Consider the following 14,820-nt stretch of genomic DNA (forward strand, 5'->3'; position numbering starts at 1 on the left):
CTCTGAGTAGGAAGAGAATTTTAACTTTAAAAATTAAACTTATACTTTTTCTGATTATAATTGTATTGCATGTCCTTTGCAGAAAATCTGGAAAACATAGGAAAACGAAGAAGAAACTAACAATAAAAATAGCCATCACTCACACTATCTTAATATCCCTTAAACAACTATGAAGAAAGTATTAAGTATGAAATATTTAAATACAGAACTATACAAATAACTTGGAGAAGATAAACATTTTACTCCATTTTTATAGCTAGAAATAAATGCTTTGGTATGCATGATAATAGAGTTATACAATTTTCAAAAAGAGGCACAATTAAAGGGGAAAGTCTTAACTTTCAGAAATATTTGCCATCAGTTAAATAAGCACATGATTCATTAATGGTTGATATGGGTTTAAGGCCTCTGTAAAAATAGTGTACATTTTTCATATCCTCTCCTCAAAAGCCAGGAGTATAAGGAGAAACATACTCTCCCTTCACAACTCTGTGTTAATAGTCTCCATGCTGTTAGGGATGACGATCAGTTGCCAAAGAGCAAATTTCTCTTTAACACAGTCCGTATATTGCGTTTAGCTTACAAATCAGTTCTTTCTACTCTTTGGAAATGCAACAAACTGCATTATTTGTTTTTTGCAACATACCACCTTTTTGTAAAAAAAGAAACCTTGGAGGAACAATATATAAATTATCAGCAGAGACTTTTAAAAGGGCTCTGGTTTACACATCTAAGCCATCCCAAAGTCTCAGGAAAGTTTTTCTTAATTACATAGTCTCGATTAAAAAAAAAAGGAACAAATATCAGTCCTTTCATTTTCCAGTTACTATAGAGCAGTTTAATTAGAGCTAGATCTTGATGGTACCTAACTGACTCTAATTTATCAGGTGTTCTGGTCATGAAGGAAAATAAACTTACTGGGGGAACGAAAGGAGATAGGAACCAGGCAATGCAATCAACAGCCACCAAAAGCCATGATTGCAATTTCAGTTATTGATCACTGATATGAACATAATGTTAATTGTTTAAATGAAGGGTCCACAATGAGAAAATCTGGTCAGATTATGTGCCCAGACTATTTAAGATTTTATAATCATCCCTATCTATGTATAAAACCCAATTCCTGCTGAAGGAGAATTTGTAATCTTCAGGAGTCAAGAAAGGCCTGGGAGAGTAAGAGAGATATACAATCAAATATTTCAAGACAATGTAGAGAAATTCAGAGGTGAGAGAAAGCCTACTGAGGTGCAATGACAAGCTCCTGGGATTATGGTTAAACTTAATTTACCATACCATGATTGTCACCATAAAACAAATTATTTCTAACATACAAGGACAAATGACTCACTGTGTAACCCCTTCCTGTCACTGTCTGCCCATTCCTGGGATCTCTTTGAAATACATTTCTGACATCTGCCACTTTAAGTTCAGCCACTCCCATGAGACCTTACCACTGGAGTACATACATGAGCAAATGTTTCTCAATTCTGTGTATTCTTAATTTAAATTGCTTTAATGATTATTGCTCTAGTAGTGGGTTCTGGACATTAATCACCATTTGTGGTTGAAACTGGTTATGAGCTGGACAAGTACCACTACGCCGTATAATTGAATTTGAGCTGGACTGGAGGTTCATGTGTGTGTGTATGTGTGTGGCAGAGGAGCTGGGCAGGGAGTTTGGGGTGAGGCAGATTCCAGTCTGTACCACTCTGGGTGCTGTCCAGTAGAGTAGGAAGGGAACTGAACTTAGCCTCCTCGGTGTCTGGTATGGTCATGAACTGTTAATCCAACCAGTCCTCAGCATGTAGACTAGAGTTGAACCAGACTCTCTGGGTCTCTTTATGAGCAAATATGTATCTAAACATTTCCTGAGAGTCTGCATGCCCATAGCACCTTCCTCAAAATAAGCCCTTTTCCCAAAAAATGGTCAAGTAATCCACACCAAGCAAACAATGCAGACTTTGTAGTCCCTCCAGAAAAGTCGTTGGTTCTGTTTTCACCAAAGCGTGGATGGGAATTTTCTTTGTCTTGTATCTTTGCTCAACACTGGAGAAGTGAGTATCATCCCACCAACCAGGAGAGAGCTCCTACATCCTACATCCAAGCGAATGCTGCTTGCTTGAAGTAGGACCCCCTCAGAAGTCACCTCAATTCAAGCAACACCTAACTCTTCCAGAAAGGTCAGAGTAACTAAGCATCACTGGAGAGGGGGTATCATTTTCTCTTCTATGTTGTATTAGTAAATGAGCTACCTTTGAAGCAGAAATAATCTAATCCACAGCATTTAATTTTCAAGAGTGCAGACTTCCCCCTACCTATCAGGAACCTGCTAAGGTCAATAACTTAGAGACTCTTTCAGATTGGAGGTTTTATAAGGTAGTAGACTAATGATCACATGACTCTGTGATTAAAATATTTTATGGAAGACACATCAAAAACTGATGGAGCTAAATTTATCATGATTGTATGTTTTATATAAAGGAGAGTGGGTGAAAAAAAAGTTGTGTTTACAACGTATTATTAATTCACAGCATTTTATAGATTCTCTGTTTTATATAAACCTTGCAAGATACAAATTCATAGTTAGAAATATGACAGTAAATAAGCATGGCAGACTTTCCAATAATGGACTTAATTATAAAGACTGGGTTTATGCAGGTCTGTTGGCTACCAGATTCTGGGCTGTTAGCCTCCCAGTGAACTTCAGATGCTCTCACATCTTGATTAACAGACTTGTTGAACTTTAGAGTCAGAAAGGACATTAAGTGAAACAAAAAGGTTTATGTTTCATGCTGTCACTGTGATTGTCATATATAATGTTCTGTCAATCACACCTAAAATGAAATTACTTTCCTCTACTCACAAAGCAATTTCTTGTCAGAATAACACCTAGATATTGCATTTCTTATGTTGGCCTGAATATCAATCACATAGATGATTATCTATTTGCAAATTAACATTATTTTAATTATCTCTCATTATGTAATCTACAAACATAATTTCACTTAATCCTTGCAACAATCTTAAAGGAAACTTTAAGGGAACTCTGCACTCTTGAAAAATACTGTGGACTGGATCATTTCTACTTCAAAGGGAGTTTGTTTCCTAATATTACATAGAAGAGAAAATGATAGATACATCCAGTGATGTTTAGAGTTACTCTGACCTTTCTGGAAGAGTTAGCTGTTGCTAACATTTTACTGATAAAGATATTGAGGCTCACTGGGTTTCGTAGTCACACCGTCAGTCAGTGACAGAGTCAGAATTTCAACAAATATGTGTTTGATGGCAAAGGCTATACACTTAACCCCTCACAACATATTTAATCTATTATCTATAGAAAATGATCTTGAAGTACAAATAACAATAATTCCTAATGAGCTTTGCCTTTGTGGGTCCTTCCATTCTGCTTAGAAAAACTGATCTATTTGCTTGGAATAATTATTCCACAATTTCCCTATTCCTATGAATCCTGGAAATAAATTACACATACTCTTACTTAACCACTAAAATAATTGATTATATTTTTGGTAACTGGCCGGCCTACTCCGCTAAGCATTGAGGATACAAAATTGGGAAAGGCACAATCACACATTCACTTCTAACGTGGCATGTCAGCAATTAATTTATGCGCATATACTTATTATTTTTCATTTGAATAAAGGAAAAAATTACTGCTGTTACAGTTGCAGATTCAAAAAGAATCTTACCATTTCTCATGTCAATATGCACATGTATTTATTAGTTCATTAATTAAATGCTTAATGAGCATCTACAATAATGCTATGCATTGGGGGATACAGCAAGAAATAAATGAACATTCTTGTTCACGGAGTTACACTGCAATGGGAAAAACAGACTATAAATAAGTTTATTATATTGTATGTATAATTTTTATGCACTTATATGAGAATTCTATGTATAATTATGTATACATGCATATAATTTCAATTTGTGGAAACTAGTGTAAGGAAACATAAAGCAAGGTAATATGAAAAGATAAATACCACTTTAGATATTACAGAATCAGAATACAAGTACAATACTGAAGAATGCTAGTACAATATTTATTCATTGGCTATTTGAAGACAAAGCTTTTCTTTCCTCTAAGTACAAGGCAGTAAAATATTATAGTTCATTAACAGTAGACCAATGAAGATACATATAGTACCCTTTGCAAAAACAATACACTAGGTTTTCCCAAGAACACAAAGCTGTGGGTTTTATATTTGTGAATTTAATGTTGGAGAACCTGAGTAAAGATTCTAAGCCTATCTGAGAATTATACCTAGGAGCTACAATAGCTCTGTTGTACCATTTTATTTCATCAGCCTACATGAGAAAACAATTTTAAGAAGATACTAAGCATTACTATGCAATTAAGATTGGTTGCAAAACCAGTCTTAATCTATTTTTTCTGGCCTTATTTTCCTGTTTGTGATAAAGTTCAAAGACATTAAATCTGAAGTATTAAATTTTAATGCTGGAACTTAGTTTTCACAATAAAAAGTGAGTAGTATTGGAAAAACTAAACCAAACAAAGAAAACTTCAGACACATGAACAAAAAATATAATGTGTAGAATTCCTCTTCTAAGAAAAAAACCCAAATCTGCCTATTAAATACTCAGTGTTTATGTTTTTATGTCTTCTTCTAATAAGTTTAGTTTTAGAATATTGGTTAGGATGTTATCATTTAAATTGTTTTTTCATTTTGAAAAATTTTAGTTTGATGAACAGAAAAAGGAACAACTATATTCTTGGAGAGAGTTTAATGGTATAAAAAACCTTCATTTCAAAATGTCACTTCGAGGTTCCACCCAATTTATCTTCAAGGATACACTGTGTCTAACACCTTGAATACACCACCTACTGAATGAGACACCAGCTTAGATCAAAGTAAAAGAACATATACAAAGTATCAAAGCAGGAGAGTCTTCATTTTGAACAAAATTAGTGAATAATCCTTTTCACATTCTCACCAAATTAAAAAAAAAATGAAACCTCCACTCATACAATACCAAGAAAGCTGAGACTAGTCTATATTTGGCACTTGGTCAGTCTCATATTCAAATCCTAAACAGATACAACCCTGCTTAGTTTAGGAGAGCTGATACCGTCCCTGCGTGAGGTGGTAAGGCTGCAAGCATTGTATACACTTAGCTGCTGGCAGCAAAGTAAACACTGACACCTTGACAGTTCATCAATTGGAGAGCCATTTACACCTTTTAAACCATGGAGACACTGGGACTAGAACCTTAGTTTTGGACATACAGCTCATAAATCTGTATTATAATTATTTGCATGGCAATGTTTTTTCTTTGAAGACATTATATATGTGTTAATGCCCATATGAAGGGACTGTCCCATTTATAATTAGAGCTGCAATTCACAAACTAATCCATCATACTCTTAAAATTACTTGAGAGCCAGATTTGGAGTTTTATAAATTCAGTAATTTTTAAAATTGCAGTTTGGTAGAAAAACATTTGACTTATAAAATCAAATATATATTTAAATATTAAGAATGCTTTAGAAATTTTAAAATAAGAATACAAAAAAAATTCAGTGACTACAATGTAAAAGGTACTGTAAAGTAAATATTTATGGCCCCTTTCATATAACACCTACTGGAGTGTTCAATCTAATTTAGGAATTGGAACATAGAAACATAAACAATTACAGGAATTCTTTAATATTACTTTAAGGCAAAAGTAGACATAATTTGAAGTATATGATTCATTGTCAATTGAATGGCATAGGTGACACATTACAAATTTTGAATCAGAACAGAGTGGAACAACTACATTGATCTTGTAACCACATTGATCTGAGAAGGCAAAATGAAGCCCATTTCTGCCACTTCACAACCATGACCTTTTGAGTGTCTGGAACCCACCTTCCCTTTGAATCATAAATTTAGATGTCTGTCTCCTTAATTACCACTTTCTGGCTCTGAAGATCTCTCACTAATCCAAATCAATATACAGGCACTTGAGATTTACTGCGGGCTCTATTCTCTCAAGCCGTACCTCCTCCTTGTTTGTGAGGCTCTTCCCACCCTCCTTACCACACCTGTCCAAGTTAGACTTCATGCTTTGTCGCTTCAGCCATTCCCCTGCCAATATCCTTATCCCTATTGCTTCATTGTCCTGCCATCAAAAGCAACAAAACAAAATAAAACAAGTCTGATGAATTCCAACTCTACTTTAATACAGATTCATTCCATCCACAGAATGCTGTTGGACAAAAATACACAACCATGTAGATTAGTGCTACGATGAATTTTGATCTCTAACCTCTTATGAGCCAACAGCTCTGCCTGGCAATTCTTCCATGTTCCCTAATTAGCTTTCCTGTTTGCCACAGCAGCTATTTCAAAACTTACTTTATTGTCTTTAAATCTCCAACCTCATTATCTCTAATGTTTTTTGCTACACTTTCTCTCTCAGCAGATAATCTCGTCTTCCACTTCTCCAAGGAAAGATAATATATTTCTTAACAATTCCCTTAACTTCTTGACAACACTCACGAAAACTTGCTTGCATTCATACCATTCTTTCCTTACTTTCTCCCCCTCCCAGCCCTCTAGAAAATAATGTCCTCCATGCCTAAGATTAAGCATTCCATCAGATTCTGGATACAATCCTCTTTCTTTCGTCTGAACTTCTATCAATGATCACCTTTCTTTCCTTTATCTTCTTTCTCTTCCTCTTTACTGGCTCAGCCTGTGAGTAAACATACTCAATTCTCTTACATTCTGGAAGTTCTCCCCTTCAATATCATGAAGCCATTTAATGGCCACTCTCATAGCCAAACAGGTTAATGTGGTATTTAACTTCCTCTATTCACCACCTACCTTTTTACTTGTCAACTTATTGCTATTTAAATATATGGCATTACCACTCTGCTGAGATTTCCCTTATAGATGACAATTAATGTAACATTTTTTCATGTACCAGGCAGGCATAGTTCTAATGTATCAAGTTACTAACTTATTCAGGTTGTACCTGCCTATGAGTTTAGTAACAGGTGCAAGGTTGTTTGGTTTTAAGTAACACAAAAATTTGAAGAGTCTGATATTAGCAGCCACATTCTGAACCTATTTGCTCTACTGCCTTCCTTCAGTTACTAAAGTATCCTGTATTCCTAAAATCAGTGGACTGTCTTTAGTCTTTATAATACTGCTTTCTGCTGCATTGCTGACCCCCATCTACTTCATGAAACTGTTTCTTAGCTTCTATCACTACATGAATACTGCAATTATCATCTTTGTGCATACATTCTTAATTATCAAATTGGAACAAGTGTTTTTATAAAACAGAGTATTAGGATCATAAGTCTTCAGAAAATTAATATTACATGGGATAGTTTACATAAAAGATATTGGAAGAAAGAAGAAAACTGGGTCCAAAAAGACTACACCTAAGCTTTGCAATAATCACTGGGAGTAGAGTGAAAGGAAAAGAAAAGAGGGTTTTTGTAAGGAATTAAGTAATACTTGTATACAGAGCTTTTATTTGTATTTGTGTAAGTCCAATCTGCAAATATATACATATGTATGGATGTATACCTATCTGTATGTATACCTTAATGTGTACGGAAGTCTTTTTTTTTCTTTTTCAAAATAGGGAACATTTTATACTAATCCTGATTTCCCAATTATAATGAGATCAGAAAAGTTTTCTGATATTTGACAAGTAATTATCAAAAACTCCTAAGAAAACTATTATTTTCTGCTATAAAACCACAAATATTTTCATTTTTTGAATCTTTAATTTTATTTACACTAAACTTATTTTATGAATCTGTTATATTAATTATTTTGTTTCCATCTGACTCCGGATAAATGTAGCTACTTTCTTATTACTAAATAGATACAATTGAAGAAAGATTTCTCCCCATATTTTGACAACACTAAACCAGAGCCAGTGTAATTAAATCCTTAACACGCTGAGAGAATAAAACTAGCAATTTAAAATTCTGTGTCTAGGGGAAATATATTTTGAAAAAAGAAAATTAAATAAAGACATGTTCAGATAAACAATAACAGAAATTTAGCCACAAGAAAACCATCAACAAGGAAAATTTTAAAAGCTGTCCTTCAGGCAAAAGAAAAGCAATTCTGGATACAGAGGTAGGAAAGAAAGGAGAATAATGTGGGTAGATGTAAATAAATACTTCACAAAGGAATAATGATAATACTTTTTTTGGAATAAAAAAAGATAACATTAAAAACATGACAATAGAAACCTGTAATCCGAGACGTGGATACACTGGGAACGTGTAAGTAAAATGTTCCAAGTATGTTTGCTGTCTGAGAGGAGAAGGATACTAAGTTTAGATGCTGATAAATTAAATACGCATGTTGTAATTTCTAGAGGAACTATTAAATAAGTAAATACATAATATATAACTTGTAAATTAGTAGAGGAGGAAAGAGAAAACTAAATATATATATATAATCCAAAAGAAAGCAAGAAAGGAGAGAAAAGGAACCTAGAATGGGCAAGACAAATAGGTTGCACAAATTGTAGAATGTAAGATGACAGACTTAAATCTAAATTTTTAGTAAATTTCTAGTTTTTAGGCATAAAAGTCAAATTGGTATCAAATAATTAGTTAAATACTTTTAATAAGAATTATGTGTGGAATAAAAGGATACACAAAAGATGAAAATTAGAGGATAGTAAAAATAAATGCCATCGAAATAGTAACAAAAAAGAAGTTGGTTTAGCTCTATTAATAGAATACAAGATATTATTTAGGGAAGAAATAATTATTAGAAGTACAGGTCTTTATAATAATAATTTAAAAGTGTTATTTATCAAAAAAACTTCAGAGATGAAAGTTCAGATCCCAAAATGTTTCAGATATTTAAGAAGAGCAATTTTATGCCAAAACATAGAAAAAAATCTGGAAGATCAAAAAAAGTAAAACTTCTTGGGTTGAGAAGAATCAGAAAATATAATTTTTATTTTTTATTTATTATGAAAAATAGAATCAGTAAAAATAAAAAATCCCAGAAAGAAAACCCTAGGCCCAGCTGGCTTCATTAAGGTGATCTGTCAAACACACAAAGAAAATATTCTTCCAATTTTACATGACTCATGGAGAACAGAAGAAGAATTCTCTCTACCACATTTTATGAGGATCACATAACCTTAGTATCAAAATATAACAAAAACAAAGAGGAAAATTTCAGGTAAACTTTGTCATGAATATCAGAATAGAAGCCTCAAGGTAGGTATAGAAGATCAGATAATTTTTTTGTCAATGTAAACATAATTATATAAATATAAATATATATATATAAATATTTATATATAAATTAGATTTATCCCAGGAATGTATCAAAGTTAACAAAAAGAAAAAGATACTATATTTAGTAGTATACTGTTGACACCTTTTTCTGAAATTGATAATGATTCAAAGATGCCTGTAACTATTATTCTCATTCAATATTGTCCTAGAGTGCTAGTTAGTGCACTAGACATGAAGAAATAAAAGGTATAAAAATTAGAAAGAAGGGATAAACTCATTAATTACAGATGATATGAAAATAAGTAAATAATTCACCAAAATCTACAGGTAAGTTATTAGAATTAAAGAGTTAAGCAAGAAAGCTAGATATAAAATTAATATAGAATATCAATGTCATTCTCATATACCAGCAACAAACAGAAAATGGAACTTTAATGGATACTATATTATATTCCTATTAATACAATATCGCTCGGTAATAGAAGTGCAAAAAATTACAAAAACATTGTGACACATGAAAATAAGGACATATCTTAAAATACTGAGAGGAAGATGATACAAATGAAGATATACTGTATTTCTCCTTTATATGAACACCCAGCCCCAGAAAAACTGTCTTGTTAAGAGTAGAAACAGGAATGATTGGACTTTGGATGATGGAAATGTTCTGTAACTTAATCTGGCTGGTGTTCACAATGGCAAATTCAATCACTGAAAGCCACAGTAGACTTAAAATCTATGCATTTTATCATATTTAAACCTCAATAAAAGCAAATAAACAAGATACTACATTGAAGAATGAAATTCTTAGTCTTTTCTTTAGCCATATTAAAAAAAAATTCCAGGTATACAAAATACTTCAATCTAAAAGGCAAAACTATAAAGGCTTTGGAATGGAATTGAGCACTATATCTTTATGACTCTTGGCAGTAGAGAAAGATTTCTTGAGTAAGACTAAACAGCAATAATCAAAAGGGAGAAAATTCATAATTCTGCTGAATTTAAAGGTACTATGAATAGAATAAAAATAAAATTCATAAAGAGGAAACTACATGCAACATAATTAAATACCAAAGACTAGTATTCAAAGTGTTTACATAACTCCCATAATCAATTCTAAAACAAAAGACAGCCCATTAGAAAATGGCTAGAAGACTAATGGGCAATTAACTCAAAAAGAAATCTGAAGAACCAAAAAACATGGGAAATGATGCAGAACCTTTTTATAATCAGGGAAATGGAAGTTGAAACCATCTTCATATATCATTATATACCCAATAATTTAAAATTCTGACCAACCAAAATTTGGTGAGAACAATCAGCAGCGAGAACTCGTTGCATTGCTGGTGGTATATAAATTGTATATTTCTATGAAAATGGGTTTGAGGCTATTTAGTAAAGTTCAAGATATGCTTCCTTGTTTGCAACTATTGCACTCCTGAAAACAAAACCTACAGAAATACATGCAGATGTACAAGAGTAAATATAAATATCCAAGACATATATACAATAATATTCAGCATTGCTCATAATTATCTAAAAATGGAAACAGACCACAGTAGATTGTGACAGTCACACAATAGAAAATGATACAGCAATGTAAATGAATAAAGTACAACTGTAGGTAAAAAAAGAATAATATAAACAGAATATTGAATCTGAGAAACAAGAAAAAGGAACATAAAATATTGAGTCCATTCATGAATTGAACTATAGACAAAACTCAATTATATTATTTAAGGATGCATACACAGGTAATAAAACTATATTTAAAATGTAAGGAAAGGAGTCATAAAATTAAGATTTAATGGTTATACTACAGAGAAGGGAGGCCAGGGATGTAATCAAGGAGAAGTATATGGGAGTGCTCAGGATACTTGATACGTTCTATTTCTTGACCATAGTATGGTTGTTTCCTTTAACATAATTCGCTAAATTATGCTTGTGTTTTATGCAGTTTTCCATATGTTTGTTATGTTTCACTATAAAACAATACTACATTGCATTTAGATACTTTGAATTCCTCTAACGTAAATTTAACAATAGGTTTCTACTGCCAATTAGAAAAACTCCTAACTTCATTTTGTCTAAGGTTTCCTGAATCCTGCATCTCAGCACTGGAAAGAACCACCTACTGAAAAACCTGATTCTCAATGCAGCCAACTTTATGTAGTTAGAAATTTACAGTTATGAGCTCTGGATGTACACTCAATTACCTTGGTTTTTTTCCCTACCAAAAATATGTCAAAATGGCAAATCCAAACTATGGAGAAGTCATTTCTCCAGGGGCTTTTATATTTCTCCTTGAGAAAGTTATTGTCTCAGTATTTCATGAAACAACCTTTATTGGCACTCGGCTTCTTCTTACATGTGATCTGTAGTACATAACAAGAGCTCATTTCCTGCAAACTTTCACATGGCACATACAGAAGTTGAAATACTGTAATATCACATTTTATAGTAGTCCCTCTTACAATATGAAATTTATTAAAGTTCTTATTCTGATTTTGTGTGTTAAAAAACCAAGCAGCTGTGCATTATATAAATATTAAATTCACTACTCTACAAAAATTATTATTATAATGAATGAAAAATGATGCTGGTTCCCTAGGCAACCATCCTATTACATATTTTTTCCTTTAAATTATTCAAGGCATAAATAGAATTTACTGTTTAATACATCTGGTAAGTACTTGGAATCATTTAAAAGCCTAATTCCCCATCTCCACTTCTCTTTCAAGCTACAATATGGACTTCAATTTGTGTATATTGTGATCATACTGCATGGAGAATAACCAAACAAAACCAGAGCCACTACAAGAAAGAAGCATATTTATCAGTGTGTCTGGTCTTACCTTGCGAATACCTCGGCCAAGCTCTTCTCCGTAGTTAGTTCCAAGAATTTCAAAGTGGACATTGGGATTGCCCCCATTTTCTCCAAATTCTAGCTCACCAGTCAACCCACTAATTCCACCCTAAAGGACAGAAAAGATACTGATGTAAGATTTTAGAAGAAAAATTAAAAATAACAATAATAATAATAATAATAGGAAGTTCTAGGAACACTATTTGCATCTATACAATAAATATTATTTCAAGCATGCAATTATTAACAGGCTATTTTTAAAAGGTGAACAGCATAAATAGCAGCATGATTGAAAGCAAATCAGTTAATCCAGTCTCATCCACTTTATAGACAAGGAAATTCAGACCCAAAGAGTCAAAAGGTTACTCAAAATCACACCATGTTACAGCTGAGTCTAAATTCCAGGCTAGGATTTTTGGCACCATACCTTGCGACAGGCATGGATCCAGTAGTCAGAAAACAAGATGTTTTAGGAGAGCTTAAAATCTACTCTGGAGACAAGTCTTGATGATATCTTTTCTCTACAACAATTCTATTCTAACTTTAATCTAAGATTGTATCTGGGAATCTCAGAAGTCATGGTTCCTAACTTATTGGAGGTTTATTTTTCCTTCATCTTTAAATATCTTTTCCAAACTGGAAAAAAAAAAAAGGGAAAGTTAAACTAGTCTTGAAATCTGTTTTTGCTCTTAAATAGTATATCTGGCTTTTGAGATTCATTGGGAATTTTGAAGCTTCATCTTTCATTCAACATGACAGATGTTCATTTCCCCAACAGATGGTAATGTAGGTCATACTTCTCTCCTTCTTGTTTACTGTTCTTGTCTCAGTTTAGTTTATCAACCTTCCCATTATTTAGGATTTTACAAATGAAAATCATATTCTGAGTCACTTCTGTACTAAATTACTTCTAATTTAGAATTTTGGCATGATAATCTCATTTATTTGCAAAAATTATCTCACTTTGTATGTTACTCCAATTTTTACCTTTATGATGTCGGTACCTCTAACTCAACTTCTTAGTCTTTTTTGGCAGGTATTATCTCCTCCATCTGTGTCTTGTACCTCATTGCATGACACTAAGTTCATAACAGGCATTCAATAAAACTATTGCTTAATCATGAATTTCAATATTTAATCTATTTCACTTTTTTCAACAGAATAATCAACAAAACTGATCCTATACTAGTATTTCCTAATAAGCCAGGTTCTCTTTTATTTTTCAGTTTTATTAATAAAATATGTTGGAATTGACATGTCTGTGCTCTTCTTATATGTGATTTAGCAGTCAATAGCATGGATTTCGGAGTCAGATTTCCTGGATTTGACCAATGACAGTAGGTCTACTAGCTGTATAAATCTGGCTAAGTTAGCTAATCTTTCTATGCCCTATTTCTACATCTGTTAAATGGCAAAAATAATAGTACCTGCCTCAGAATATTATCATGAGTCTCACCATGCATGTAAAGAATACAGACGAGCACTTGACAAATGGTGAAAGCTCCATTACTATCATCACCATCACCACTGTTAATGATTACTTCATTCTTTAATTTTGGAGACTTTCTAGTTATGCCAGAAATTGGTAGGCATGCTCCTGGTCTTTTTCAACTTAAGTTTATTGGGGTTGCAAAATTTCATTATATGCTTGATTATTTATATGGCTTTGAAAAATATTTTTGCAAATTTTGACTCAATTACATTTCATTGATTAGTATTTGGGGAGAAAGAGTTAAAAGCAGCTAGTCTAGGATCTATTCATTCCTCTTATTGGTGTGTATGTGTGTGTGTGGTGAGCAGGTTGGGGAGCAGCCTAAGGGGAGAAAAATAAAGGGAGGTAAGTGAATCCAATGTCCTTGTCAATTGGAACCCCAGCTAAAGAGACTAGTGATATTTAGTAGAAAGAAGAGTCCTTATCTATAAGAGTCCATAGCAGGATGTCCCAGGCTAAAGAGTTTTTGTAGTAAATAAACTCAGGATCCCAGGATTAATGGTTTATAGCTCCCTGGAAATGTCCTGAAGCTTTACACTTTCTAGAGTAAAAATGGAGATATTTCATAATGTAAGTGTTCTCTGTTGCACAAGGTAAACTTGTAAAACCTTCCTTGGAAGCAGAAGGTGCATCTTTGGCAGGGGAAGAAAGGACTTGGGGAGCCAAATAGACTCCCATAATCTGCTTTTTGCCTCTTGATTGGCCATACCTTTGACACTGGTAAATTACCTTATTCTTGCAAGTCAATTTGACCCTGTAGGCTCACTAAGTACTGATATCTCAAAGAATCCAATGATCACTTAAGATTTTAAAGATCACAGGAAGTACATCAAATCTTATCACTAATATCTCCAAAAGGCAATTATTTAGGTGTTTGTCTGACAAATATAGCTTATGTTATTATACATCAGTTCAAATTGTTATTCAAAATCTTTTTATAAGTTTTTCTCATCCTCAATCACATATCTACCTCAATAATAACTTCTAATTAGAGCAGAATTAAAATTTCTGCCTTAATACTTTATTTCTAGGTTAAAGAGGAAAGATATTATATACAAATAATGTTTATGTAATGCTACATTACAAAAATGCTATACTTCTGAAATTTTTGGACTCTTGAGCACTAGACTATCTGGCACTATAATATTATTATTCACAATCAATACTCTCATGGCCACTCTGGGCCAAGGTCTTCATCCT

General features: G+C 32.9%; 1 protein-coding gene across 1 annotated transcript in view; it reads right to left on the reverse strand.

Annotated features, from left to right (window-relative positions):
* GRID2 (glutamate ionotropic receptor delta type subunit 2) overlaps positions 1–14,820 on the reverse strand; it is a 1,417,443-nt gene that overhangs the window by 468,250 nt on the left and 934,373 nt on the right. The window contains exon 8 of the mRNA XM_037020242.2: positions 12,118–12,237. Coding sequence (XP_036876137.2) covers positions 12,118–12,237 — 120 coding nt within the window. The remainder of the gene's footprint in view (positions 1–12,117; positions 12,238–14,820) is intronic.

This window comes from Manis javanica, chromosome 5 (genome assembly GCF_040802235.1).
Source record: "Manis javanica isolate MJ-LG chromosome 5, MJ_LKY, whole genome shotgun sequence".
NCBI classification, from domain to species: domain Eukaryota; kingdom Metazoa; phylum Chordata; class Mammalia; order Pholidota; family Manidae; genus Manis; species Manis javanica.